Genomic DNA, 27,589 nt, shown 5'->3' with positions numbered 1-27,589 from the left:
GGACCTTGAGGGGCTGGAGCAATTCCAGGGCAGGGAACGGAGCTGGGAAGGGTCTGGAGCCCCAGGAGAGGCTGAGGGAGCTGGGAAAGGGGCTGAGCCTGGAGAAAAGGAGGCTCAGGGGGAACCTGGTGGCTCTGCACAACTCCCTGACAGGAGGGGACAGCCGGGGGGGTCGGGCTCTGCTCCAGGAACAGGCACAGGAGGAGAGGGAACGGCCTCAGGCTGGGCCAGGGGAGGTTCAGGGTGGACACCAGCAGGAATTTCCCCATGGAAAGGGTGATGAAACATTGGCAGGGGCTGCCCAGGCAGGTTTGGAGTGCCCATCCCTGGAGGTGTCGTAGGAAGGGCTGGAGGTGGCACTCAGTGCTCTAGGCTGGGGACAAGGTGGGGATTTGGCATAGGTTGGATTTAATGTTCTGCGAGTTTTTTCCAACCACAATGATTCTGGAATTCTGTGATAAGAACTCTGCTGAAAACCTTCTCCTTCTGCCCCAGGGGGCTGGGATGATCTGTGTTATCTGTGTGGGCAGGCTCTGGCCCTCTCTCTTGCTGTGGTGGCTTTACAAGCAGGGCTGGCAGCAAAATCGACCTTGGAGGGCTGGTGCCAGCCTGGTGGCACTGTGGCACCTCGCTGGGAGTGGGGACAGCGAAGGGCTCAAAGGGTGAGCAGCAGCTGGGCACAGAGCAGCAGGATAAAGGCTCCCAAGGGAGGAGGACACAGTGGTGAAACCTTCTCTGGGCTCCTGTCCCAGGCTTGGTCTCTACACAGGGGAGAAGTTCTTTCTCATGTCCAGGTGCAACTTCTGGGAATCAGTTCCTGCCCATCCCTCTGGTCCCATTGCTGGGCCATGGAGCAGAGCCTGGGCCCTGCTCTGAGCCCTCCCTGCACACAGGGGCACACAGGGCTGAGCTCTGGCCTTGGGAAAACCTGGAGGGGGGAAAAAACCCCAAAACAGAAGGGAACTGCAGCATTTCTCTCTCTGCAGGGAGGTGGATAGAAACTCTGCTCTCCTGGAGCTCAGCACAGCAGCTGCTGCAGGATTCTGTCCTGGTTTGGATGCAGGTGGAAGCTTCTCCCACTTGGCTCACCTGGTGCCTCGTCACTCTGCAGCTCCTGGTGCCAAGTGCTTTGTTAAAGTCTGGTTCAGTGTGGCTGCACAAAGGTTCTGTCGCTGTGTGCCAGATCCTGTCCCCGTGCTGTGCTTCAGGCTGGGTCACGTGCTGTGCTGTTATCCCAGGGAAAGTGGGGGAAAACTGCTTCCCTCTCATCTCCTCTCACAGCTGCAGCTGGAAGAGCTGGTGCCTGATGAACAGAAAACTTCCTGGGAGCTCGGATGTTTGAGCAGAACCGACTCTAGTGGTCACCAGGCTGGGGAGCACCTCACAGGGAAGAGATTCTTCCCAATATCCAATCTAATTCTACCATCCCTCATTCCTCCTTGTCCTATTACTCCACAGTCCCTTTAAATGTCCCTTAAAAATCTCCTGTGGGTGCCGCTGTCATCCCCTGCCTGTGGTCACCCAAAGGGTCCCCAAAAGGAGCAGGTCAGCAGGTGGCCTGATCCAAACGGAGTGTCCTGAAGGGCTTCTGAGTGAGGGGGGCTCTGATGGGCTCGCTTCCAGCCCTGCCCTGGGCACGAGCAGGGAGGGGTTTTTGGGAAGGAAACTCTGTGCTGGACAGGAAACTGCTTCTCACCGAGTACAGGAGAGACCTCAGTGAACGTCATAAAGGACTGCCCAGAGTGTCACCAGCACTGCCTGCCTGGGAGCCGCTGTCACCAGCAATGCCCTGCTGGGCACTGCCAGCTTCTCTTCACTCCCCCTTGGATGGAGGCTGCCAGGGAACCTCCTGCTGCCTCCAGCTGTGCAGCTGCTCCCCTCCCCTCGGGCTCTCTGCTGTCACCTTCATGCATAAAACATGTCCCTGAGCCCTGATCCCCGCTCCTGGTGGCCCTGTCAAGGGACCTGCCGGGGGACATAAAAATCCCGGTGTAAATCTCTGGCCTCTCATCCCTGCTGGCTTCCCTGTGCCTCCAGAGAGCAGCTCTGCTGCTGTGCCTGCCCTGCCGGGGGATGACATTTGGCTGAGGCGAAATGGCTCTGCCAGGCTTCCTCAGCCAGCCCTGCCCTGTCCCTGCAGCTGTGACACTGCACAGTGCCCAGCATGGAGCCCCTGCTGTGCCTGTCCCTTCTGCTGTGCCTCGAGTGTCTCCTGTGTGCCACAAACCCCCGAGGGTTTCCTTTGCTCCCTCTCCTCCCTGCCGGGATGGATTCTCTGAGGAAGGGAGGGAAGGGGATCCCTGTGCCATGTCCAGTCTTTCCCTAAACACCTCCAGGGATGGGCACTCCAAACTCCCTGGGCAGCCCCTGCCAATGTTTCATCACCCTTTCCATGGGGAAATTCCACCCTGAGCCTCCCCTGGCCCAGCCTGAGGCCGTTCCCTCTCCTCCTGTCCCTGTTCCCTGGAGCAGAGCCCTGCCCCCCCGGCTGTCCCCTCCTGTCAGGGAGTTGTGCAGAGCCACAAGGTCCCCCCTGAGCCTCCTTTTCTCCAGGCTCAGCCCCTTTCCCAGCTCCCTCAGCCTCTCCTGGGGCTCCAGACCCTTCCCAGCTCCGTTCCCTTGCCTGGACACGCTCCAGCCCCTCAATGCCCTTCTTGTTGTGAGGGGCCCAGAACAGGACACAGGTACGGGGGCACAATGATGTTTTGCAGACTCAAAAGAGGTTTTATAGAGATGGCTCCAGTTTGGATGAACAAAGAACATTTCAGGGGGTCCTGCACCCCATCTGACAGGGATCCCTTGCCCTGGTATGTCTGGGGTCGGTGAGAATTGTCCCTGCCACCCTCAGCTCGTTGATTTCCATGGAGCTCAGCCCATCTTGGCTGTGTGGCAGCTTTGGCTCAGGGAGCTGCTCTGTGCCCTGAAGTCTGGCACGGCCACGGTGCCCATGGGAGAGTGGCCCCTGGAGCTCAGAGCCTGCTCCATCATCCCACAGCGACCTGGGCAGGATGGAGTGTGGTGAGCACCTCTGGCAGCCCAGCTGGGAGGGAGGAGATCCAGCAGGGATGTGTTTGGGGGACTGGGAAGCTGCAGGAGCTGGAGCTGGTGAGCAGCCCAGGGGGGTGAAGTGCTCTGCGGGTGTCCCGATGGGGCTGTTGGTTTGGCAGTCCCTGTGCCAGCCCTCCAGGCACACGGTGACCTTGGGAGCATGTGACAAGTTTGCGGCCAAGGTGCTCCGTGTGATGGAGATGCTGAGCTGGGCTTTGGGCTGGATTCTCTGTGGCTCTGGCGGGGAGGGACAGCAGTGCTGCCAGGTCAGGGCTGGGATCCAGCCAGCCCACTATTACTGACCATTTTACCCTTTACTGGGGAGCTGCTGGGTTTAGTTCTTCCCAGCCACAAGCTTTGCTCAGCAGTTTCTCTGCTCATGAGGCCTTGCAGGAGCAGCTCATCAAAATGATGTATACATGGGATAAAACCCCCAAACACCTCCTCCCTGAGAGCAGATCTGCACCGCTGCTGTTCCTGAGGCCTCTGGAGGGATCAGCACTTACAGCTGTCCCCAGGGAGAACTCCTCGATGTTAATTGAAGTTTCCTGTGTCAGCTTCTCACAGTGGAAGCTGGAGGGGCAGAGGAGCGATTGCAAATCACCTCCTCTGGCCCCCAAGGTCATCTCTGTGCCTGCTGGTTTAAGTGTGTGGATGTATTTAGTAATTATTGCACTCATTAATTGACTGCTTGTGCTGGGGCAGGCAGCTGGTAACTCAGTGGCTGAATTTCTGGGAGTGCTGTCAATGTTCCCTGAAGGCATCAGGAGCGTTTCCAATGGCAGAGGTTGTTTCCAATGGCAGAGGTGGGAGCTGTGGGGGCAGAGCTGGGGCTGAGCTCAGGCTTTTCCCACACTGGATTTGTTTGCTGCCAGCACGATCACTGAGAGCTGACAGCCCTGTTCAGCCTGGAGGGGAGAAGGCTCCAGGGAGATCTTGGAGCACTTTCATGGAGCCTAAAGGGGCTCTGTGAGAGGTGGAGAGGACTTTGGATGAGGATCAGTGTTGCTCTCCTGCAGCTCTGCTCCCCGTCCTGCTGACTCCAGAGCTGCAGAAGCTGCTCAGTCCTGGGTTCAGCCCACCCTGGGCATAGCTCTGCCCACCTCACCTCCCCACTTTGCTTCACTCTGCTCTTTCCCTGGCTGATGGGAAAGGTTTTCTCTGTGTTTCCTCAGCAGCATCAGCTTTGCCTCAACTCTGGAGAGAGCAGAAAAATCCCAGCTTTTCCCAGCAGCTTTTTACACAGCTGATGCCTGCAGAGGAGCCTGGAGATCTCTGAACCTCCAGAAGTGCAGAGCTGTGTCTGCCTCCAGCCCAGGTGGCCCTGTGGGCATTAACCCCTTGTCCTTGGCTTGTCTTGCAGGTGCTGAAGGGCTGCAAGAAGCTGAACCTGTCGGTGCACTCGGTGGGGCGCATCCCCGGGGGCTACGTCACCAACCACATCTACACCTGGGTGGACCCCCAGGGCCGCAGCGTGTCCCCCCCCACGGGGCTGCCCCACCACCAGAACAGCTCCCTGCGCAGGGACAGCGAGAAGAGGAGCCACCTCCAGCTCCTGCAGGAGGGTGATGAGAAGAAGGTGAGCAAAAGGAGGAGCAGACACAGCCCCGGGGGCCTCTTCCCGTGCAGGTCCCAGCCCTCTGTGTCCCCCTGGGATTGTCACCTCTGTGATTCTCCTTCAGCATCCTGGTTTTCTCCCTTGGGCTATAACTGTAACTGTCCCCCTGTCTCCCCCAGGAATCCTGGAGGATGGGATGGGTTGGCTTCGTTCCTGTTGGACACAGGGAGGAGCTGGGAGGAGGGATTGTCCAGTCTGGTCTGGCAGGGAAGGTCCTGCCAGGAGCAACCACCAAACCAGGAGTGGGTTTTCAGGCTTTTCCCAACAGGAGGTTGTTTGGGTGGACATTGAGGCACTGACATCCATGTTATGATGTCATCCATGTCATCTGTGACATCAGCCTGGAGACAGGAAAGCTCTGGGGAGAGCTCAGAGCCCTTCCAGGGCCTAAAGGGGCTCCCGGAGAGCTGGAGAGGGACTGGGGACAAGGCATGGAGGGACAGGACACAGGGAATGGCTTCCCACTGCCAGAGGGCAGGGCTGGATGGGAGATTGGGCAGGAATTGTCCCCTGGGAGGGTGGGCAGGCCCTGGCACAGGGTGCCCAGAGCAGCTGTGGCTGCCCCTGGATCCCTGGCAGTGCCCAAGGCCAGGCTGGACATCGGGCTTGGAGCAGCCTGGCACAGTGGGAGGTGTCCCTGCCCATGGCAGGGGGTGGCACTGGATGAGTTTTCAGGTCTCTTCTAATGTGTGTCACCTGTGGATGTGGAGGGCTGGATCTCAGAGTGCACTCCTGCCCTTCCTCCTGCACTTCAGGTCTTCCCTCAGGTGTTCCTGTGAGGCTTTCTTGGGTCTCTTGGCAGTCCTGTCTTAGTAAAATAAAATAAGCCCCCCCCCCCCCAGCTCTTCTCTTCTACAAATGCTCTGAAATAAACCAGATTGTTTTCCTTTTCCATTTGGGGAGAGGCAGCCTGAGCCAGGAGGGGCCTGAGTGCAAACCCCGGTGAGGGAAAGAGGAGCGGGGAAGGGCATGGCTTCTGTAGTGACACCAGGGGAGTGTGGCCAGTGCTGGGCCTGGATTCTGCGCCTCTGACAGGAGGAAACCATCAGCACAGGGAATTTCCAGTCCTGCTCTCTCGCTGTGAGCTGCCCTCCTTTAGGCAGCCCTTGATGTAAGGGAAGCCAGCACGGGGTGTTGGAGCTGCAATATCTGATCTCGGGGATTTGGTGTCTCCTCTCCCTCACACTTCCCATGGCCAGGCAGGCCTGCAGAGGTGTCACTGCAGAGTCACGGTGCTCAGGTGGCCTGTGGCACAGCTGAAGGGACAGATGGGCAGGGAACCTCATCCCATACAAGCAGGATGTGGTGTTTCCTCATTGCCACCCACGGAATATCAAATACTGTCCTAGGAGTCAGCACTGCCTTCCCAAAGACACAGAATTGCTTGGAGCCTTGACTGTTTCCATCCTTTTATCCTGATGTCGCCCTGTCTGTGCCCAAAATGTCCTCAGCTCCTGAAAACGTTGTGGAAGGGTCTGAGCTTCCCATCTCAGCCAGAGGGAGAGAAAAATCCAATCCAGGACGAGGCAGTTTGCTGATGAAATATTCATGTGGGCCACAAGGGAGAAGGGCCTATTATTTTTATTTTAAGGAGAGGAGAAAAGCAGGCTCTGCTGGCTGATGTCCCCCACCCCCTGCCACCCAGTGTCACCTTGACAGAGCAGCAGCAGCAGCTCTGGGCACATCGTTCCTTCAGTCCTGGCTGTGTGTGGACATGAAATGCTCAGAAACCTGGAGCTGCGTGTCCCCTGCCTCGGCCTCGTGTGGTCCTGGCCACATGCAGAGCCCTGGGAAGATGTGCCAGCCCTGGGTGTGCTCCTGCTCAGCCTGGTGTGTGCTTCTGGTGTTCCAAAATCTGACCTTGTGTCCTTCCCTTCCTTGGTGCTGCTCCACACAGTCAGGCAGCCCTTTGGCTTCTTCTGAGAATCCCAGACTGGTTTGGGTTGGAAAGGACCTTAAGGCTCACCCGGTCCCACCCCTGCCATGGGCAGGGAAAACTTCCACCATCCCAGGCTGCTCCAATCCCCAATGTCCAGCCTGGACACTGCCAGGGATCCAGGGGCAGCCACAGCTGCTCTGGGCACCCTGTGCCAGGGCCTGCCCACCCTCCCAGGGAACAATTCCTGCCCAATCTCCCATCCAGCCCTGCCCTCTGGCAGTTTGAAACCATTCCCCCTTGTCCTGGCACTCCAGGCCCTTGTTAATCTTCTCTCTCCATCTTTCCTGTAGCTCCTCCAGGCCCTGCAAGGCCACACTGAGCTCACCCCAAAGCTTCTCCTCTCCAGGTGAACACTCCCAGCTCTCCCAGCCTTTCCTCCCAGCAGAGCTGCTCCATCCCTCTGATCCCCCTGGGGCCTCCTCTGGATCTCTCCAGCAGAGGATCACACTTTGATCTCAGGGCAGGGGGCTGGAGACTCCTCTGTTAACCTGGGAAGAACCCACAGCTACTGCAGGAAATATTTGAAGCTCTCAGTGATTGAGATGGGATGGAGAGGGAGCGCTCGACCTTCTCCTGTCCCCACTCCTTGGTGACAGGCCAGCAGGGACACTGGTCTCTGCTTTAAGTGCACAAGGCCTGGAATGCACTTTGCAGCAGCCTCCACTCCTGATTTCCTGTCTGTAAAAGCAGAAAAAAAAAAGAAAATTACTGGCTGCTACCACTCTGAAATGCTCCAGGCTGCCCAGACACCTCCACATCCAGAGGTGCCTTGCTGTGCCAGCTGCTGGTGGAAGCAATTCCCCCGATCCAAGGCTGCTGGCAGGCAGCAGAGCCTGCCCTGCCCGGTGCTGGACAGGGGTTATTTGGTGTGACATTTCCTGCACACAGGCTGCAGGGCATGGATGAGCTGAGTCGCTGTGGCCTGAATTGCCGAGCACCGTGGAGGGGTGAAGACGTGTCCCAGAACAGGGGAACAACTTGCCTCCAGTTTTCTCCCTTTATATTTGTATGTGTAGATTTATAGGTAGCTACAGATCTATGATTAACTGCTCAAAGTGGGGTTATTCTGTTCACAAAAATGCAAATAAATGCATCACATCCCTGGTTAATTCAGCCCAGTCAACTAGAACTGACAGGCACTGAGGCCTGTTTGATTTGTGGGTGGTTTTACATTCTGAGGGGAGAATTAGTTGGGGTGTTGTTTTTTTTTTAATCCCACTCCCTCCTATTTCTAATCGATCTGAATGTCCTGGAATGGCTGTGCCAAAGCTTTCAGACAGGCAGGGTTTGGGGAAGCACAGCAGAGCAGCTCCAGCCCTGCAGCAGGAGGCTGGAGAGATGGATCACAGCGAGCAAATCCACTGCCACAGCTCTGGAGTCAAAGGGATATTTCCAGCTTTCCCAAGGTGAAATTCAAGGCTGCTGGAGGCACCTGGTATTCTTCAGGCAATGGAAATGTCCCTGTCAGGCTGCCTCTTCCTCCAGCAGTGCCTGGAAGGATGGGTTTGTCACCTACACACCTGGAAGGATGGGTTTGTCACCGAGTTTAACGAGTTGATTATCCTGAGGCAGAAAGGTTTGTTATCCAAAGGCTGGAAATGGAAACCACCACTGTGAGGTGTGTGATGGTGTGACTGATCCAAGCAGGCATCTGTGGGATCGTCCCAGTGGGATGAGGTGTGGAACAGGGTGGTTGGGCTCTGTGTGACCTCGTGGCTTTGGGCAGTGTGGTTCAGCTCCAGAGGCAGCATTCCTGGCCTGTGGCTTTGGTCACATTTTCCTCTGGACACTGGGATTCCTTCACTTCCAGCTGTGGAGGAATCCCACTGAAGAGCTTTGGGGGTTGGGATTTGGCAGCTGGCTTGGCTTTCCCCATCCTCTTCCAGGCAGAATCCAGCCTGCCCTGAGCTCGGGTCAGAGGCTGTTCTGGGTGAGCAGAGGGCTGCTCAGATCTGGGCCAGGTTTGGACCTGACCTACCACGAGTACTGGCACTAGGGAAGGGAGGTGAGGACTGAGCGGATGTGGGGCTGAAGGAGCTGCTGGCAGGTTCAGCCTGTGATTGTTCAAGGTGTTGTACAGATCCTTGTTTCCCGTGGCTGTGCTGTGTGTGGCAGGTGCTGTATTTCCCAAATTTCGCATTTTCCTGTAGTTGTAATTGCTGAGTCCGGTGTCTCACCAGAGCAGGTGGGGTCACCAGTGGTCAGGAAGTGTGAAAGGAGGGGTTTGCAGTAGTGCAAAGCTCTGGGAAGTGCTGCTGGAGCCAGGCCAGACAGAACAGCAGGTGACAGCCCCCAGCCCCATCCCAGGATGTCACTGCCTGCTGCAAAGCTGGGACCTGCCTCCCCTGCTCACCTTCTGCCTCAGAGCAGTTGGATTTTTATTGTCTGTCCAAACTTAGAGTCCCCTGGATTTGTCACAGCAGCAGCAAGAGCCATTTGTGCCGTGAATTGCCATTGATGGACTTCTGGGACTGACAGCTTATTTCATTAAAAGCACTTTGGGAACCCTCAGACAGCGAAAACGCGGAGGTGCTGCTGAGCTGGGAGGAAGATGAAGTGTGCAAAGCACTCTGGCAGTGCTGGGCTGCAAGTTCTCTGAGAAGCACCATTCCATCAGCTGAATTGGTGCCTTAATGTGCTTATTGCCAGGGGAGCTGCTTATTCCTGCAAGCTTTCGGTGCAGCACAAGAAAGAAAACATAATAAAGAGAGTGTGAACATCTCCTCGGCTTCAGGCAGTTCTGGAGCCCAAAAGTAGCAGTAATTATTATTTTAAAAAAATCTGTGCTAATATTGCGTGGCTTGAATGTTTGAGATGCTGCTGGTGACTACTTGAGCATGAAGGATAAGAGATGCAGGAGAGGGAAGGAAGGATTTCTTGCTATTAGTTTGTAATGACATTTGCAGTGTGAATGGTCCAGCTCCCCACGTCTCTCACTGTTTGCTCACTCTGACCTTGATGGGGTTTGGTTTTGTTTACAGCTTTAAGGGTATCCAGGCTCCTGGAGGGCTGGTTTAGTTCCCTGTGGGACAGGAATATGGGATGTGAGCCACTGGTGCACCAGAGTCCTGGGGATTAAAGGCATGGGATGATTTGGGTTGGAAAGGACCTTTAAATCCCATTTAATCCCACCCCCTGCAATGAGCAGGAGCATCTTCAGCTACATCAGCTTGCCCTGAGTCATCCTTCTGCCTCGGGCATTCTGTAGCTCTGTCCCAGCTGATTTACCCAAAAATGTCCTTTGTGTCCCACCCCAGCCCACCCTGGGGGGCAGCAGTTCCACCTCTTGGTTATTTTAGGCGCTTTAAGCAGAAAAAGCACCCAAAGGTGGCAGCTGGTGTGTGAGCCAAGCCCTGCCCCGTGGGCAGGCAGGAGCTGGGCTGAGGCTTGGGATGGGCAGAGGACTTGCTTTGGTCACTGTCCCTGTGCTCTGGTGTCACCTCAGCCCTGGGAGCTGCTCCCTGTCCCCAGTGTGGCAGCCCAAGTCCTGGCGTGTCCGCAGGGAGCTGCCCTGGGCAGGGGGTGACCCTGGGACAGCTCTGGTGGCCCTGGCCCCCCCCCCAGCTGCTCCAGGACTGTCAGTGTCTGTGAGGCAGCTCTGCCTCCCCACACTGGCTGTGTGCAGGATGTCTAGACACAAACTGTGGGGTTTCCTTGGGAAGCAGGGGCAGGATGAGCCCTGCGAGCCTCCCGAGGCGTTGTGTTGTGTGGCAGCAGTAATGGCCTGGAAATGGCTGAAACCTCCTCAGCCACACAGCTGCGTGCTGAGCCGTGCTGGGGCAGGCTAACTCCTGTCTGAAAGGCCTTTTCCTAATGGCAGAATTGAATCTGTCAACAGGTAATTCCATAAAGGCAGACAGGAGAGACGCGGTGCAGGAATGGGCTCGGGGCGATTGCCTCGCTGATGGTGGCGTTTATTTCCCTTCATTTCCTGCTACAGGAGATGGCAGATGTTTCAGCCTTGAAACAGAAATTAAAACTGTGACCTTGGACTCCCAATTGTTTGTGTGTGATGCACACAGGAGTTCCCTGGGGCTGGGAATGGCACGGGGACGGAGATGGGGACTGGGCAGCGACAGTGCTGTGGGAATGCCCATGGTGACCTTGCCTGGATGTCACTGTGCCTCCAGGACCCAAAGGGGCTCCAGGAGAGCTGGAGAGGAACCTGGGACAAGGGCATGGAGGGACAGGACACAGGGAAGAGCTTTAAGCTGAAAGATGATAGAATTAGATGGGATATTGGGAAGAAATCCTTCCCTGGGAGGGTGGGCAGGCCCTGGCACAGGGTGCCCAGAGCAGCTGTGGCTGCCCCTGGATCCCTGGCAGTGCCCAAGGCCAGGCTGGACAGGGCTGGGAGCAACCTGGGATAGTGGGAGGTGTCCCTGCCCATGGCAGGGGTGGGACTGGCTGAGTTTCAAGGTGCTTTCCAACCCAAACCATTCTGTGTGATGTCCTCAGTTTCCCCCACAGAATAGCTGCCCTTGTTTGCTGCCTGGTTTAGGATGGTGTCAGCACAGTCTGGATTTAGGAGCTCAGAGTGATCCCAGCTCTCCCTGAGAGGTGTTACAGCTTCTCACCTTGAGGGAGCTCCAGCCATGAGGGGAGAGTAGAGGCATAAAGTGGAAATGGAACCAAAATGCCATTAGGGCCAAGCCTTGGCACTGGAGTGTTAATCACACGTGTGCCAGCCTCAGTGGAAGAGCCCAAGCAGAAGGGCTTGGCCCAGGGAATGCTGTGTGGAGGGTGTGTTCCCAGAGGGGCCCTGGATCCCCACTGTCCACTGGGAACCACTGGGAACTTCAGCCTGGTCTCAGGTTTAGCTCCCTCTTGGACACAGCTGGGCTTGTGCTTCAGTGTCACCCCAGAGCTGTGTGTGGGGCCAGGCTGGCAGGAGTGTGACAATGCTGTGCCAGGGACAGCCAGCACGGCAGGGCCACCCCTCCTGTCACCACCCCTGTGCTGTGCCCATCACTGGAGACAGAGACCCTTGGGAAGGACAGTGCAAATTGTCCCCTGTGATCCCTGAGCCCTTGGCAAGGAGTGACTCAGCCTTTGCTTCGTCCTGGCGATCAGCTTATCCCTCCATTGCTCCTGTGATCCCTCAGGATTTTAGCTTTTATATTTTTCATACATTTGTAATCCTGCAGTTCTTTAGTGCAGAACTCCAAACCCCACACACAGTGTGAGCTGCTGCTTCCCCATTTTGGGCAGACACAACAATTCCTCTCCAGGCCTGGGGATCAAGGACACCTCACTGCCTCAGGCCCTGAGAGATGGAAACTAAAGTGAGTTGGGGGCAGCAAACTTGGGGTAAATGACTTCATTACCTGGAGCTGTAATTGGAAATGAACCCCCAATGTGCAAATGGACCAAACTGATAAAAATGTGAAAACTTGTGACCTGTCATGCATTGTGGTGTAGCCCCTGGGGGCTTTGTCTGCCCTAAATGTATCTGAAAGCCCTTCAATAACTACACCTGCTTTTTGTTCCCTTAATCTTGTCCGGCCTCTGGTTTTAGGTAGTCCCAAAAAGGCATCACGTTCCCTCCCCGGGCTGACCCACTGAGCCCCTGCCTGCCAGCACTCGCTCCCTTCCTCAGTGATTCCTGAAACCTGCAGTGCGTCCATGAGCTGGACGTTCTCTGGACGTTCCCTGGACGTTCCCTGGACGTTCCCTGGACGTTCCCTGGACGCTCCCTGGATGCTCCCTGGGCTCTGCCACGCTGTTCCCGGCAGTTCCTGCTGCAGGGTTCATTCAGGTAGCCGGAGCTATTAGCTGATTAAGAGATGCAATTAAGCCCTCAGCAACCCAACTTGCTGGGCTGCCAGCAGCCATGGATTTTCCAGGAGAGCTGAGGTTTTCCCACACAGCTTTGCTGGTTTTTGTGGCTCCAGGATCTCTGCATCCATGGATTTCCTGCCTCTGGAAGCTCAGGTTTGCCCAGCGCAGGGGTGAAGAGAGCAGCTCACGTGGCAGCACCTCAGGAGCAGAGGGACGGGGGTATCTCTTACTCCCATGTGGGGGGAGCAGCTTCTCAGCTTACCTGGACAGTGTTAAAGGGAAATGGAAATGTCTGCGTGCAGAGCTGTCCCTCCTGGTGCTAACCCCAGCACATGTAAACGCCATCCAGGGACTTGGAGAGGGAATTTCATCATTCCCAGTCTGTTCTGGCCTGATCTGAGATTCCAGGCACCTCGCTGTATTTCTCCTACTTGTATTTTTTTCAAGCTGGGGAATTTTTTGAGGGGCACAGCCACGGTGGGGTGAAAAACTTACGACAGGGAAATCCTAAATGCCATCAGACAGATTGGGAGATAACAGCACTTCAGAAAAGTTGAATCTTTTCCTAATTTTCAAAAGCACTCAGTGAAGTGTTGTGTGGCACAGAGCAAGGTTTCCCTGTGAAGAGAAAACCAAACTGCCCTTGGATGTGACAGGCAGCTGCTCCTTTGGGGGGGGTCAGTGCCCAGCTCGTCTCTCCAGCCTGAAACGTGAAGGTCTCTGTAATTCCTTTATAATCCTTCAATGCTAAAATTATTTCCAGCACTTTCTGCCCTTCAAGGCAGGGAAAGGAAACCCAGGGAATATCAGGATTTTCAGAGAAGAGTGCTGGTACAGGTAGTTGATATCTTACAGTTCTCATTCCGGCTTTGCATCCATTTCTCTAAGTCCCAAATTTGGAGCCTTCGGTGGATTTGTGTCCTGCTGCTGATTTCTGTGTTTCCATCACCAAGATACAAAATGGGTTTTTAATACCAGCCACTCTGAGACTGGCCTGAATTTCCTCTGTGATGCTGTGTCCTCTAGAAAGATGGATTAATTACTGACTTGAAGCTGGGAATTATTTTTTCCGTCCAGGTAAATGTGCAAGATTTTGGTTTGACTGCAGAGGAGGGGTTTAAATCTAAAAGCCCTTCACAAGCAGCCTGTTTCTGGTTGTTTCTATCAGTGTGAAACACATTTTGGTTTTTCTCATTTGTTTTTATTCCTGCTGTCTGCTTTTCTCCAGAAGTGACTCAAAACTTGGGAGCAAAGCAAAAAAATAACGCTGGAGTTATTCATTTAGAAAGTGTCACGCAGCGAGGGAACAAAGGCCATTTTAAATGGAGAGTCCTCGAGGGAGCTGAGCACAGGATTGCTCATGCACTCTAAATTCCCCCCTGAACATCCAAATATTGTCAGGCCCTGTGAGGAGGAGGAGAGGGTGGATGAAGGCAGACAGAAGCTGGGTTTGCAAATCAGCATTTGGTGGGGAGAGCACCTGTCCAGACGCCGCCTGGCAGGTTGTGGGAAATAGGAAACGTCTCCTGCAATATGGGCTGGATCTGTGGGAAGTTTGTCCTGGCGTTGTTAATTGGAGATAATCAGGCACGTGGCTGGGGTTTGTGCTGTGGGGTTTGCCCTGGGGTGGCCCTGCACACTCAGCACTGCACAGGGCACGGCAGAGGGCTGGGGCTGGGCTCATTCCCTTGCACAGGGCACGAATGCCAGAGGGGGAATTCACAGCCAGTGCTGGGAGCACCCCACTGGTGCTTTTGGGGTTTTGGGGGTTGCTCCCAGCTCGGTCTCTACCCCACGGATGCACCTGTAAAAGGAGAGAGTGAAAAGCTGCTGTGGATCAGCTGATTTGTGGTTGAAAATCCACAGCACATGTGCTGCCCCGCTTGTAGCTGAACCTCTCAGCCTGCAGAGCTTTTCCTCCTGGTGCTGCCGATGCCTCCCCAATCCCACGGGAGCTGCTGTCCAGCCCAGGGACACGGCAGGGCTGTGGCCCTGTGCCTGTGTCCCACCTCTGGTTTGGGCAGCCCTTGGACACCACATTAATGTCTCCTCCTGTTCCTCTGCAGGTGAATCTGGTCCTGAATGAAGGGAAGTCCCTGGGCCTCATGATCCGAGGAGGGGCAGAGTATTCCCTGGGCATCTACATCACGGGTGTGGACAAGGGCTCCGAGGCCGAGAGCACTGGATTGAAGGTGAGAGCCGTCCCAGAGAGGGTGGGAGGTGACACAGGGATGTGTCCAGGTGGGTTTGGGGTGTCTCCAGAGAGGGACACCCCACACCATCCCTGGGCAGCTGCTCCAGGGCTCTGCCACCCTCAGGGAAAGAATTTCTTCCTCGTGCTGAGGTGGAACTTGCTGTGTTTTAGTTTACGGCCATTGCTCCTCGTCCTGCCACTGAGAAGAGTCTGGCTCCATCCTCTGACACCCCATGGAGCTGTTTATATCGATTGATGGGATCCCCTCTCAGGCCTCTCTTCTCCAGACAAATCAGCTCCTGCAGTCAGAAAGTCCCTCTCACCTGATGCCTGAAGATTTTATCGTATCTTAAAATCCCATACTGCATTTAGTGTATAACTCCAAACTCCATATAAACTGTTAGTTACTGTCTCCACATTCTGGTCAGACACAACAATCCCTCTGGGGCTGAGGTCCAAGGACACCCTTCTGCCTCAGGCCCCAAAAAGTTTAAACAAAAGTGAACTGGAGATGGGAGGAGCAAACTGGGGGTGAAGGACTTCATTACTTGATGATTAACTCCTGATATGTAAATGGACCAAATTTATTTCTGTCTGAAAAACTCCATTGCCCATCTTGGGTGGCTTTTGACTGCCCAAGGTGTAGTTATTGGAGGCCTTTAATAAACACCTACTTTTATTCTCTCAATCTGCTCAAGCCTCTGTTCCAGGTGGGCACTCCAAGGCATCACAGCTTCCTGAGCTGGCAGGGAAGAGTTTTCCATTAAAGATCCTGGTCCCGCGCCCTCTTTCCTGCATTTCTCACCCAAAGCTGCTGGGTGTGGAGGCAGTGCTGTGCCCAGGGGCTCCCAGCCTGCCTGCAGGGCAGGATTTCAGAGCCCAGCTCCCAGCTGAGGAGTGCTGGCTGCTGCTGCAGCACTGGCATCCACAGGATCCCGTGTTAACCAGCAGAGCCAGCAGGATCACCCTGGGGATAGTGATGCCTTAAGAGCCCGTAAATGAAACACATTTTTGAGATAATGTTGGTATTGGAGGTGATATAAAAGCTGGTCTTTATTGGAGGCCTCCAGGGGCAAATATGGAAAACGTCCACAAAAGCTCCCCTGTGGGGTGAACACAGTTTTATAACTTTAGCAAATTAGCATAATTGACAGCAATCACTAATTAGGAGCACAAGTGGTGATGCAAATCCCCCCCTGTTCAAGCCCTTTCTAAATTCTCCCCCCTCTGATGGAACTGAACTTCGTTGATGAAAATGTATCTCAAAGAGCTGGGTTTTGGCCTTGAGGGCCAAGATGGGATAGGGGCTTTGGAAAATATTTCGTCCTTCTGCCTATCAGGGCAGGGAAAAGTACTGGGAAAACTAAGTAGGAATGCAACAAGAGGCTACAGAGCTCCCAATATATGTGTAAAGAATATAGAGAATATAGAAAAGAAAAAAGGCAGAAATCATTAGGCATCAGTAGAGCAGGGCTGGTCCATCAGCAGGCTGGCTCAGTGACCTTGGCTGCATCCACACTCAAACAGGTTCCTGAGGGATGCTCTGGGCCCTCCTGAGGCTGCACTGGGCAGAGTTGGCTGCAGAGCTCCTGTGAAGGGAGATCCTCACCTCGCTCACCCTGCACACACATCACCTCCCAGCCCCTGCAGCCTCCCCTGCTGATCCCAGGTGTTCCCTTCTCTGAGCATCGGGGTCACAGCTCATCCTGGGAGGGACATGTGGGGTCAAAGCTGTGTGTGTTCAGCAGTGGGATAAGGTGGAAAGGGAGCAATTGGATGTGTCTCTGTGCCAGGCAGAAATGGGGCACGTTTGACACTCAGACTCCTCAGGCTGGATCGTTTAACTTCAGTCACAGTTTCTTTTCTGGTGTGTTTTTCCCTCTAAATGACCCAATTCCCTGCAATGACATCCAATCACTGCTTCATCCAATGCAATCTCATGGGCTCTGAGGGTCAGTTATTCCCTGTTCCTCATGTCAGTTGAGATCTGGTGCATGTCAAACCCTGAAACGTCCCCTCAGTCCCCTGGGCTGGTGCTGGGCTGCTGAGGGTGAGGGGTGACCTGCTCTGATCCCCTCTGTGTTTGTGCAGTGAGACTTTTCTTGGACTCACTGATCCTGAAGGTCTTTTCCCCCAAAGGATTCTGTGATTTCCCCATGGCTCAGCCCTTGGCTGTTTAGGGCTAAGCCTCAGCTTTGCTCAGTGGCCCCATAAAGTCACTTAAATCTGTTGAGGCAGCACGAGCTGGGGACAGTGTGGTGGACAGGGCTGGGACAGACACAACTCTGTCCCTCAGATTGTTGTGGCACTGAGGTCACCAGAGTTCCCTTTGTAGCCACAGAGACTTTTAGGACTTTTTAGACTTTTATGCAGCCACTGCTGAGCTGTCCTGAGCACTGCAGGCTCCTGTTCCCTTTGTGTCACAGAATAAAAATGCTGCACTTGGAGGTTTGGATTGATCCAAGGTTTAATCTCTCTCGGGTCCTAAGCAGGGCAATGGACCCTGACCCATGAGGGGGTCCCTGGGGCATGGACTGGGAGTTGTAGGATCACCCCAGAGATGGCAGGGTGCTTTTCAGGCTGCAGAAATGCTGCTGGGAGCTCCCTGCAGAGCCCCAGAGTGCAGGATGCTCCTCTGGGCTGGCACCTCTGCCCACACCCCTGGCTGTGTCCCCAGCTGTGTCCCAGGGGTGTTGGTGGCTTCATCAGCCAGAGGGGCAGAGCTCTGGGGCACAGGATTGCAGGGCAGGGACAAGAAGAGGCACAGCACAGTTTATTTGTGTTTGGTAGAGCTGGGAGAGGAGGGACTGGCTGGAGCTGCCAGGGGTGACCATGCTGACACTTCGTCCCTTGTGCCAGGGCCAGGATCCATCTCCTAAACAGCAGAAGCCTGAAAAGTTTAAATACAGGATAAGAAAGAAGCAGCTGCATTGTTTTCCTCGGTGTTTCTTCTGTTTGATCCCGTGCTGCTCCAAATCCCTGCTTTTGCTGCACAGGGAAAATCAATGCTTTTCTTTCTTTTCCACCTCCCCAGCAGTGAGCTCAGCAGAGGAGATGTCACAGGGACAGTCCCAACAGAAGAACACCCAGCTGAATCCCTCCATCCCCATCCCGTGGCTGCTTGGAATGCCAGGAGATAACCACAGCTAGCAGCCAGAGCAGTGCCAGCTCCCTGTCCCCACAGCTCCTGCCACTGTTGTGTGCACACCTGAGCCTCTGCTTGTTGATGCTGGAGATCTCCCCCCTCGCTGCTCTGCTCTCCAGGCTGTGATTTGTGTGTCCAGCAGGCTCGTGCTGGCCTGGATGTCAGGCTTGGTGTGATTTCAGATCCTCCCAGGCGCTTCCCACGCTGATTTGTGTGTGCTGTGGGCTGTAAATTCAGTGCTGCCTGGAGGTTTGGGGGTAAAAAGGGCCTTTTATGTCCGGCTGTTAGACATGGCCGGGTGCAGATTGCTGCTCCAGGTGGTGCTGGAAGGGATGTGATGCACAAGGAGGAAAGAACTGGTGGATAAATGTGATTTCCAGGTAATTCATTGCTCTCTGAAATGGAAATACTGTGGGTTTGCTCAGTGTGGGCTCAACACAACCTGGCTGTTGTTGATGGGAAGGTTCCTGCTGCTTTCCCAGGAGTGGATCCTGCTGTGGGGTTTGCTGCTTTCACTGAGTTTGTTACCAGAACTGAGCTGATTCTCAGGTGATGTTTAGATGAGAGAAAAAGGCAGAAATCCTTCCCTGGGAGGGTGGGCAGGCCCTGGCACAGGGTGCCCAGTGAAACTATGGCTGCCCCTGGATCCCTGGCAGTGCCCAAGGCCAGGCTGGATGGGGCTTGGAGCAACCTGGGACAGTGGGAGGTGTCCCTGCCCAGGGCAGGGGTGGCACTGGTTGGACTCTAAGGTCCCTTTTAACCCAAACCAATCTGTAATTTTGCCAGACATTTCATTTTCTCACCTCCTTGCATCTCTGGCACCAAATCAGAATTTTGGACTCTTTTAATAATAACTAAAATAAATCATTAATGTTTTGCACTTCCCTGAAATCTTGATGGAAGGGCAAACAAAAGGTATTGAAAGCCGGGCAAAACCAAGGAAGTTTCTTTGAGGCCCAGAAACTTTTGCCAGCTGCAGAAACAGGGACAGAGGTCCTGAGCTGAGGGTCCCAGAGGAACTCCAGCCCTGCTGGTGCTGGTCCAGGTGCTGCTGTTCTGCTCCCTCAGCAGGCAGAATTCCAGCAGAAACCAGGCTGGGTCTCTGCAGTCAGTCAATAACTAAATATTCATAGTCTTGGCCTTGGCCTTCTTGATGTTTATTCATTCATGAAACTTCTGACAATGTGTTCCTCGGGCTTGTCTTCAAATCTGCTGCCTGTGAGGAAGTTGTGAGGGTGGAAAAGTGGGGGTTAGAGGGCTGCAGAGGAGGGAGGTGACTCAGCCTTGTTTGCTTTCAGCTCCTGTCCTTCCTGCCTCCTTCGTGACATTCCCAGCGGTGCCCGGCACGAGCTGAGCTCCTGACGCTGTTCCTGCCTCTGCTGGCCCTCATTTCTTCCTTGCTCATTTTTCCTGGCGCTGTATTTTGTCAGGATTGGGGGTTCTTTTTCCTCCTTAAGCCATTTTTGTTTTCTCTCCTTGACCTTTAGAGCAGAAATAGCGGATTCCAGGGAGCTTGCTTTGAGCAAACAACTCAATATTGAGTTCCCAGAATGAGGGCTGGGGTGAAAAGGGCTGCCACGATCCATATTTATCCAGATATGAGAGGAGAGGGAAAGGCAGACTGTAAATAGGCAGAGCTGAATGATTTTCCATCAGCAGCGGCTGTCGTAGAACAAAGAGTATTTTAAGCTGAAGAAGATCTCCAAGATCACTGTGTCCATTCCTCCAGCTCTGCCAAGGCCACCACTGCCCCATGTCCCCAGGTGCCACATCCACAGGGATTTTAAATCCCTCCAAGGGTGGGGACACCAACTCTGCCCTGAGTAGCCTGTGCTGGACAACATTTTCCTTATTTTCCCAATATCCAACCCAAACCTCCCCTGGTCCAGCCTTTCCCTCTCCTCCTGTCCCTGTTCCCTGGGAGCAGATCCCGACCCCCCAGCTGTCCCCTCCTGTCAGGGAGTTGTGCAGAGCCACCAGGTCCCCCCTGAGCCTCCTTTTCTCCAGGCTCAGCCCCTTTCCCAGCTCCCTCAGCCTCTCCTGGGGCTCCAGACCCTTCCCAGCTCCGTTCCCTGCCCTGGACACAATTTGGTGTCATCTGGAAACTCCCTGGGGGTGCCCTCAAGCCCCTCATGTCAAAGCCAGCCCTTGAAAGCTGCACTGAGCTTTGGGGTCTGGACACAGACAAATATCCTGGAGAAGATGAAGTAAAAGCCTTGTGGCTCCCTCGGAGTTTGGAAATGAGCTACAAAGAGAAAAAGTCACTCAGGAGGTTCGTGGTTGTGGTACCCAAGATGAAACGTTTCTCCTGGTCCTTCCAGTGGTGTCACCTCGACGGGGACAGAAATCTCCTCTCCTGGGAGGCCACCAAAAACCTGCCCCCATCAGTGCCACAACCACTGCCACCCCCAGAGAGCCCCTTCCCTCCCTGGGCTTTCATCTCCCCCCCGTGTCTGCGTTGTTGCTGCTCTTTGTGCAGTGTCTGGGGAAAGGACCCATTTTCAGCCAGCCACGGCCCCCCTCATCCCCTGTCCTGCTCCCAGACCTGTCCTGGATCCTTCCCACGGGCTCTGTTGGACATGAATTGTCTGCCCTGACCTGTTTCCCTACTGGAGAAGCTCAACACTTCCTTGTTTACTGCGAGCCTTAATTTGGTCAATTCCTAATTGATCCATACATTTTCCTGCCCCTATCTTTAATTTCTTAAGGGCTTTTGGTAATTATTTGTGCTGGAGAGAAGCTCCTTCTACTTCAGTGGTATCTCCAGTGTCATTTAGCCTCTCTGCTGGCACTTTAGTGGCATGAAACAGGACTGGTGGCAGTGCCAACCCATTTGGCATCCCCCTTGCCCTGTAATTCCCAGCTCAGTTTGGTGTCATTTAACCTTAACTCATATTTAAAACCTCGTGCCTGTTTTTCTGTCCGTGTGATTGAATTTCTCCCAGAGCCAATTCTGATTATTTTAAAGAGACTTTAGGTGCTCATAACCCTTGTCTGAAGCCCATTAAGTTTCTTTTGTCTGCACCTCCCCTTCCCCTCTGTCTCCAGAAGGAGAAAGAGCCAGGGCTGTCATCAAGGTGTTATTTCCAAGCTCTCTTCTTGTCATGGTCTGTCACTTTTTGCGTGTCGTGTTCAGCCCCTGCATTTCAGGCTACACTTTTTTCCCTAGGAAATGAGAATAATCCACATTTTCAGAGGTGTTCAAGCATTCAGCACATCCTGGGTATCCACCCACCGTTAGCTGAGCACAACTGAAAAGTAGTTCCTGAAATATCCAGGGCAATAATTTCCCTGTGTTTTATTATAACTTTCCCTTTTTTATGTCTTATTATTACTTCCTTTATTCTGTGCTGGTTTGGAGCTGTGGATACAGCAAATCATTTCTCAGGGTCAGCTTTTGTTTTAGTAGATGCTTCTTTTGGATCTCTGCAGGGTTTTTTTGTTACTTTCCCATTTGTCCTTGACTTTGGGGGGAAAAATATGATTGTTATGTCTGTTAATTAGCAAAAAATCCAGGGCCCCTCTGGTCTCCCTGATGTTATGAGAGCATGCCAGGCTGCTCTTGGTTCACCCTTAAAAGGAGAAATTAAAGATTATTAAACCTGTGTAACTGTCCTGAACCAAAAAATCATGAAAATTTAATCCCTGGTATGGTAAACCATTAAAGATTCATAATTGCAGTAAAATGGGCTAATCAAATTTGGATTTTTTATTGTTTTGGTGCTGCAGTGAACTCTGTGCTCCTTATGTGAACAGCAAGATCCACTCCTGGGGGCTGTCTGATGGATCAGGAAGACCTGGGAGATGATGTGGGTGTTTCTCTTGGCACTTTAGGCCCTGGCCTAATTCCCCTCCCCTGTTAATGTTGGCAGTCAGCAATTTTGTGACAGTGGATTTAAAGCTGACAGAGCTCGATGGGAACCTGAGATATTTGTGGAGCCCCATGGCTGGGAACGTGGTTGTTTGGGTCATTTTCCTTCCCCTGGCATCCCTCCCTTTGCACTTCTGGGATGTTTGAGGTCACTTCCAACACAAACCATTGAACTTTATGATGAAGAATGAGGCAAATCCACTCAGGGTCTCTGGATGGAGATGAATGTGGAGCTGAGCTCTGCTGTATCTGAGCTCAATGACCATAAAGGCCTTTTCCAGCCCAAATGATTCCATGGTGCTCTTGCTCCAGGTCCTGTTTCCCCTCAGCACCACTCCAAGCATCCCTCCAGCCTCTCTGAGCCTCCTCTGTCCTTGGAGCAGAAGGAAGGGCGAACAGGAGCCCTTCTCTGCCTTCTCATTATTGCCAGCATTATTTTGTACAGCTCCGTCCAGCCCCTCCACATGATCTCCTCTCTAAATTTAACAGCCCTAATCTCTTCCATCTGTCCTTTCATAGGCACCTTCATCTGATACTGATCATTTTTGTTTCACTTCTCTGGAGCTTTTCTCTCCCCGTATCTCTTTGCTGGCCGGGCAGAGAAGAAAATCCATACTGTCCACCCTTCTGAGCCGGTGCTGCAATGAGCAAATCATCCATGTAATGTAGAATCTTTTTGTGGGTGCTTCAGTGTGTTTTGGTGGAGCTGAGCTGAGGTCTATGGTTAAGCAAAGATTGGAAAGGGCAGTTTTAAAAATGTGGTGTGTCAGGAACTGGATGAATTGTGATATGGAGCAGCCCTGCACGCCCTGGGAGCACAGAGGAAGAGGAGCTGGGATGAAGGGTGGGACACCAGATGGGTGCTGTGTCTCAAACAAGGCCAGGCTCTCAGGGAAGCTCCTGGTTCCAGCAAAATGAAATCTCTTGCCCACAAAATGAAATCTCCTAGGAGCAGCTGGGGAGGAAACAGCAGAGGAGAGATGGAATGCAGCTGTCCCAGATGCTGCAGTTTACAGGATGCTGGAGGCTCTGGTGGGACCCTCCCTGCTGCATGCAGAGATCTGAGGTTTGGGGCTTCCACAGATGGTTCCTGGCCTCCCAGAGCAGCAGCAGGGACGGGGGCTGGAGGCCTTGATGTTCTTTGAGGTTGGTCTGGTTCTGAGTTGGGATCCTGAACAGGCCCCTCCAGGCTCCACAGACTGATCCTCACTGGCTGCCAGCTTGAGGGGTTGGTCTCCATCCAACAGCATTTTCCCTGGTCCCTCCAATTGCTGTGTCCCTAATCTGGAGCGGGGTTAGACTGGGCAGCACCTCCCTGCTGGGACAGGGAAGTGTCACTCCCAACAGGAAAGCCCTAAGGGCTTGCCAGGCTGTCTTGCTTTGGAAAGACAGGTGTCTGCCAGGGAACACTGGAGCTTCCCTTGGAATGGCGAAGGTAAAACCCCTCCCCCTGAATTATTATAATTTTGCTATTAAGGGGCTTTCAAGCAAAGATATGGGAATAGGAATTCTTTACTAGGAGTATTAAAAAATACAAATGTAGTAGTACAAAAAAGCAAACAAAAAAAACCCCCAAAAAACCTAAAAACTTCTGACACTGTCAGAATACAGCCTGACACCCTGTTGGGAGGAGGTTGAGAGCAGTCCAAACAGATCCTCCTGCAGTGCCAGATGTGGTTCTGTTGGAGCAGAGATGATCCTGTAGAAGGGTCCAGTGGTGCTGAGATGGGTCCAGTCTCCCTCTGGGAATCCAGTGCACACAGGCTGTGCTGGTGTTCTGAATGTCAGGTTTGATCCAGGCGGGAATGCTGGGCTCCTCCCCCTGGGTGGAGCCTCTCCCCATGGGATGATGGAATTGTATCAGCCCTGCCGTGAGCCTCGATGGCCCATGGACAGCAGATATTCCCTGGAGGGAGGATGGGTCCTGGAAGGGATAAAGAACACGGCCCCAACTGGTTTGAACAGCTGCCCATTGACAGAAGGCACCCATCCCCTCCTCCCTGGAGTTATGAGGAATGGGTCCTACAAGAGATAAAGAAAACACCTCCCCACCCGGTTTCAACAGATGGCAAATCGAATACACATTGTTGGTTACATATTGCCACCTGAGACACAGGCTTAGTCCATCCTGGTTCCACAGGTGGGAGACCAGATCCTGGAGGTGAACGGCCGGAGCTTCCTGAGCATCCCCCACGACGAGGCCGTGAAGCTGCTCAAGTCCTCGCGCCACCTCATCATGACGGTGAAGGACATCGGGCGCCTGCCCCACGCCCGCACCACAGTGGACGAGACCCGCTGGATCACCAGCTCCCAGCTCGGGGAGACCCTGGTCAGCTCAGCAGGGTACGTGCCTCTGCAGGTCCTGAGGTCGATCCTCACACCTTCACCATTCCATATGGGGGTTTTATGTTCTTTTCTGCTGGAGTCGGGATTAAATCCTCCAGAGACGTTGTTTTGTATTTGGACTTATCTATGTTACAGTCTCACAAGCTGTGAATTCTAGCTAAAAAAATAAAATGGCTCTCCATCTCTCTACAAGGCCTTTTAACAACAAACTGTCCAATTAAGAAATGACACCTCAATTATTTTTACTTTCAACCCAATAACCAACCACCCATGGTCCACAATGCAAACTTTTCTATCCAATTACAAAATCCCACCCACACCCATGAAGAAGATGAATAGGAAGGACTCCGCCTACACCCTAAAACCTCCATCTTGCTTTATATATATATATTGCTATATTCTAAAACCTTAAACTCTTAAGTTTTCCACCCTGTGATATCACACACTTCTATTCAAACCCCACACCCACAATCCCAGTGCGGTCACTCAATTTTGGAAGCCTTTTCCAAGGCTCAGGTCAATGCAGTGTTTGCTTGGGGGTCAGAGCCTGTCAGCACAGAGAGTCTGGAATTCTCAGTGCCCAGGGTTCCAACACGTGCCTGGGGAGCTTTTGGGGGGGTTCTGTCAGCTCAGAGCCCCTGGGGGTGCTGACAGGCCCCTGGGAGGGTGGGGACCCCCAGCCTGTCCATGGAGCTCCCCGTTCTGGGGTCTGGCTCCTGTATCAGGGAAGTCTCTCTGCCCTGTAGCGTTGTAGGGGTTTCAGGTTTGCCTATTTCTGTTTCCTGGGTTTTGGCACTAATTTAGTGCAGTGATTTTGGTGCCCACTAGAATTATTTACTCTTTTTCTGCTGTGAGAGAGGATTAGGAGAAGAGCAAAGCAGGCTCAAAACTTATAAGGGTATAAAGACAGGTTTATTAACAATACTACAAGAGAGGAAAAAAATTAATAAGAATGAATTAGAATAAAACTTTCAAAACACTCCCCTCACCCCCAACAGCCTCTTTACTTTCTTACTGACAATGTATAAAGACAAAACTTGGAACCTTAGGTCAGTTGATCACCTATAAAATAGTCTTTCATCAGTTTATTTAGAGAGAGAAGTCTCTTTTGGTCTGCCGTGGAAACTTCCCCACAAGAAAGAACAGCTCTCTTGTGGCTTTTAATTCTCACAAATAACAGCCACACAGGAATCTGCATTTGTGAAGTCCCTCCCATATCACACAGCCTTCCCACAGCTGCAGTATGGGCCAGGCAGGTCTGGACAATGTTGTGCTGCCCCTTCCCCTTCTCCCCACCAGAAGCTTTTGGCTCTGCAGAGAGGAGAGCAGGTGCCAGGTGCTGTGCCAGGTGACAAGTGACAGGCGTTCAGTGCTAACTGATCTTCTCCCCCCTCGCAGGGCAGTGGGTGACCATGCCATGGACGTGGCAGCCAGGGTAAGACATTCCTGATGCCTTGTGGAAATGTCACTGCTGTTGTGTTTTGTTTTCCGTGGGAGGGAGGGACCTGTGCATCCCATAGCAGGGATGCTGCTTTGGGGTTTTAACGGGCCTTTCTCCTCCCCAGCTGTGTTCGACGGTGACACAGTGGTGTCCCCTCCCCTGTGCCACTTCCAAGCACATCTGGTGCCCTCCACCCTTACTGGGCAAGGGGCAATGACCACCCATGGACAAGGACTGTGGGGACCCCTTGATTCCTTCCTCATGGTGGCTGTCTCTGGGCCCTGCCAGCCGCAGGGGTCTGTCCCAGCCCGAAGCAGAGCTGAGCCAGCCCTCTCCTGCCCACCAGGCACAGGACTCACCCTGTGCTGTGCCTGCAGCTCTGTGGCAGCATCTCCTCCTCACACCTCCTTGCAAACAACATTGCTTTTACATGGAAATTAAGCAGGGAGGTTTCACAGGTGGCTCTCACTGATAACAGCTTTGTACTCTTTGCTGGCAAAACATGTTCCCCGGCCTCAACTCCTCTCTTTCTCTGGGATAGCCAGGGTCTTGTCTGGCTCCATATCCCTGTGCCAGCTCTGCCTGGGAGGAAAGACGAAAGACCTCCCCTCAGAAATCCCTCTCAAAGGGAAAAAGCCTTTCATCTGCTGCCAGACTTGGCTCTCCCTGGGGCTCCTTTGGTTGCCAGTGGCTCTTTCTTCACTGGGGTCTGCTTCAAGCTGGCAGTGGGGGCACATGTGCCTTTTCCCCAGGGTGGGGAGCTGGCCTGTCTCCTGTGGCCCCAATTCCCCCAGTTCTGCCAGGGAGGAGCACAGCCTGGGATTAAATCACTGCCTGGTTGGGGGACAGGATCTCTGCTTGCTGAAAAGGGATGGGAAACTCAACTGGTGCAGCAAAAACTCAGAGAATCAGAGTATCACAGAATATCCTGAGCTGGGAGGGACTGAAGGGATCACCCAGCACAGCCTCTGTCCCTGCCCAGACCCCCCAACAATCCCAGCCTGGGCATCCCTGGAGCGCTGTCCAAAGGCTCCTGGAGCTCTGGCAGCCTCGGGGCCGTGCCCATTCCCTGGGGAGCCTGGGCAGTGCCCAGCACCCTCTGGGGGAAGAACCTTTCTCTGCTCTGCAGCCTGAGCCTGCCCTGGCCCAGCTCCAGCCCTTCCCTGGCTCCTGTCCCTGTCCCAGAGAGTAAAGCTCAGCTCCCCTGATGGTGGCTCTGGAGTTACCCAAACAAGTGGCGACACTGAAAGGCTGATGAATTCCTGGGGGTACCTTCCTCCTCTCATTCCCAAAATCCTCCTTCCAGTCTGATTCCCAGCTCCCCCACAGGCAGTGTGTGGCACACAGGCAGAGAGGGCAGAGCCCAGAGCAGGGGCACTCCTTGGTCCCTGTGCAGCCCAGCTGTCCCAGCAGAGCACTGCCCTCCTTCCCACTGCCTTGGTGTCCCAAGCCTGTCCCCTGTCCCCTGCAGCCCTTGTTCTACCGGGGGCTGGCGGGCTCGCAGGTGACCCTGAGCACCATGGTGAACCAGACCCGAGTGATGCTGGAGGAGCAGGCACGGCACCTGCTCAACGAACAGGAGAGGGCCACCATGGGCTACTACCTGGACGAGTACAAGGAGGGAAACATCTCCGTGGATGCCCTGGTCATGGCCCTCTTCGAGCTGCTCAACACTCACGCCAAGGTGAGGCCCTCACCAGGGCACGGGCTGCTCCTTGGGGCTGGTGGGCTGAGCAGAGTCACTGTCATGGCGTGGGCATTGTCACAGCGTGGACACTGTCATGGTGTGGGACACTGTCACTGTGTGGACACTGTCACAGTGTGAGCATTGTCACAGCGTGGACACTGTCATGGTGTGGGACACTGTCACTGTGTGGACACTGTCACAGTGTGAGCATTGTCACAGCGTGGACACTGTCATGGTGTGGGACACTGTCACTGTGTGGACACTGTCACAGTGTGAGCATTGTCACAGCATGGACACTGTCACGGTGTGGCCCTGTGCCTCCAAGGTGATCTGCTCAGGGAATGGGGGAGGGTACAGGAGCCAGATCCACATAATCATGGATATGATGGATGATAATAATAATAATAGTAGTAGTAATAATAATAATAATAATAATAATAATAATAATGGAACCAGCACAGAATTCCACCCTGGTTTGAGTTGGAAGGTTCCGCTCCCTGCCGTGGGCAGGGACACCTC

The 27,589-nt window shown here is 53.7% G+C and overlaps 1 protein-coding gene across 3 annotated transcripts in view; it reads left to right on the top strand.

Moving 5' to 3' along the window:
• The window catches only part of WHRN (whirlin), a 48,972-nt gene that overhangs the window by 9,673 nt on the left and 11,710 nt on the right, over window positions 1-27,589 (top strand). For all 3 annotated transcript variants that reach the window (XM_066201394.1, XM_066201393.1, XM_066201392.1), the window contains exons 2-6: window positions 4,412-4,627; window positions 14,453-14,578; window positions 23,737-23,939; window positions 25,341-25,377; window positions 26,855-27,067. In XM_066201394.1, the coding sequence (XP_066057491.1) occupies window positions 4,412-4,627; window positions 14,453-14,578; window positions 23,737-23,939; window positions 25,341-25,377; window positions 26,855-27,067 (795 nt within the window). The remainder of the gene's footprint in view (window positions 1-4,411; window positions 4,628-14,452; window positions 14,579-23,736; window positions 23,940-25,340; window positions 25,378-26,854; window positions 27,068-27,589) is intronic.

This window comes from Chamaea fasciata, unplaced genomic scaffold, assembly GCF_029207755.1.
Source record: "Chamaea fasciata isolate MVZ Bird 193981 ecotype frontalis unplaced genomic scaffold, bChaFas1.0.hap1 SCAF_20, whole genome shotgun sequence".
Lineage (NCBI taxonomy): Eukaryota > Metazoa > Chordata > Aves > Passeriformes > Sylviidae > Chamaea > Chamaea fasciata.
Note: the sequence above shows the minus strand (reverse complement) of the source record. Positions and strands in the feature narration are given on the sequence as shown.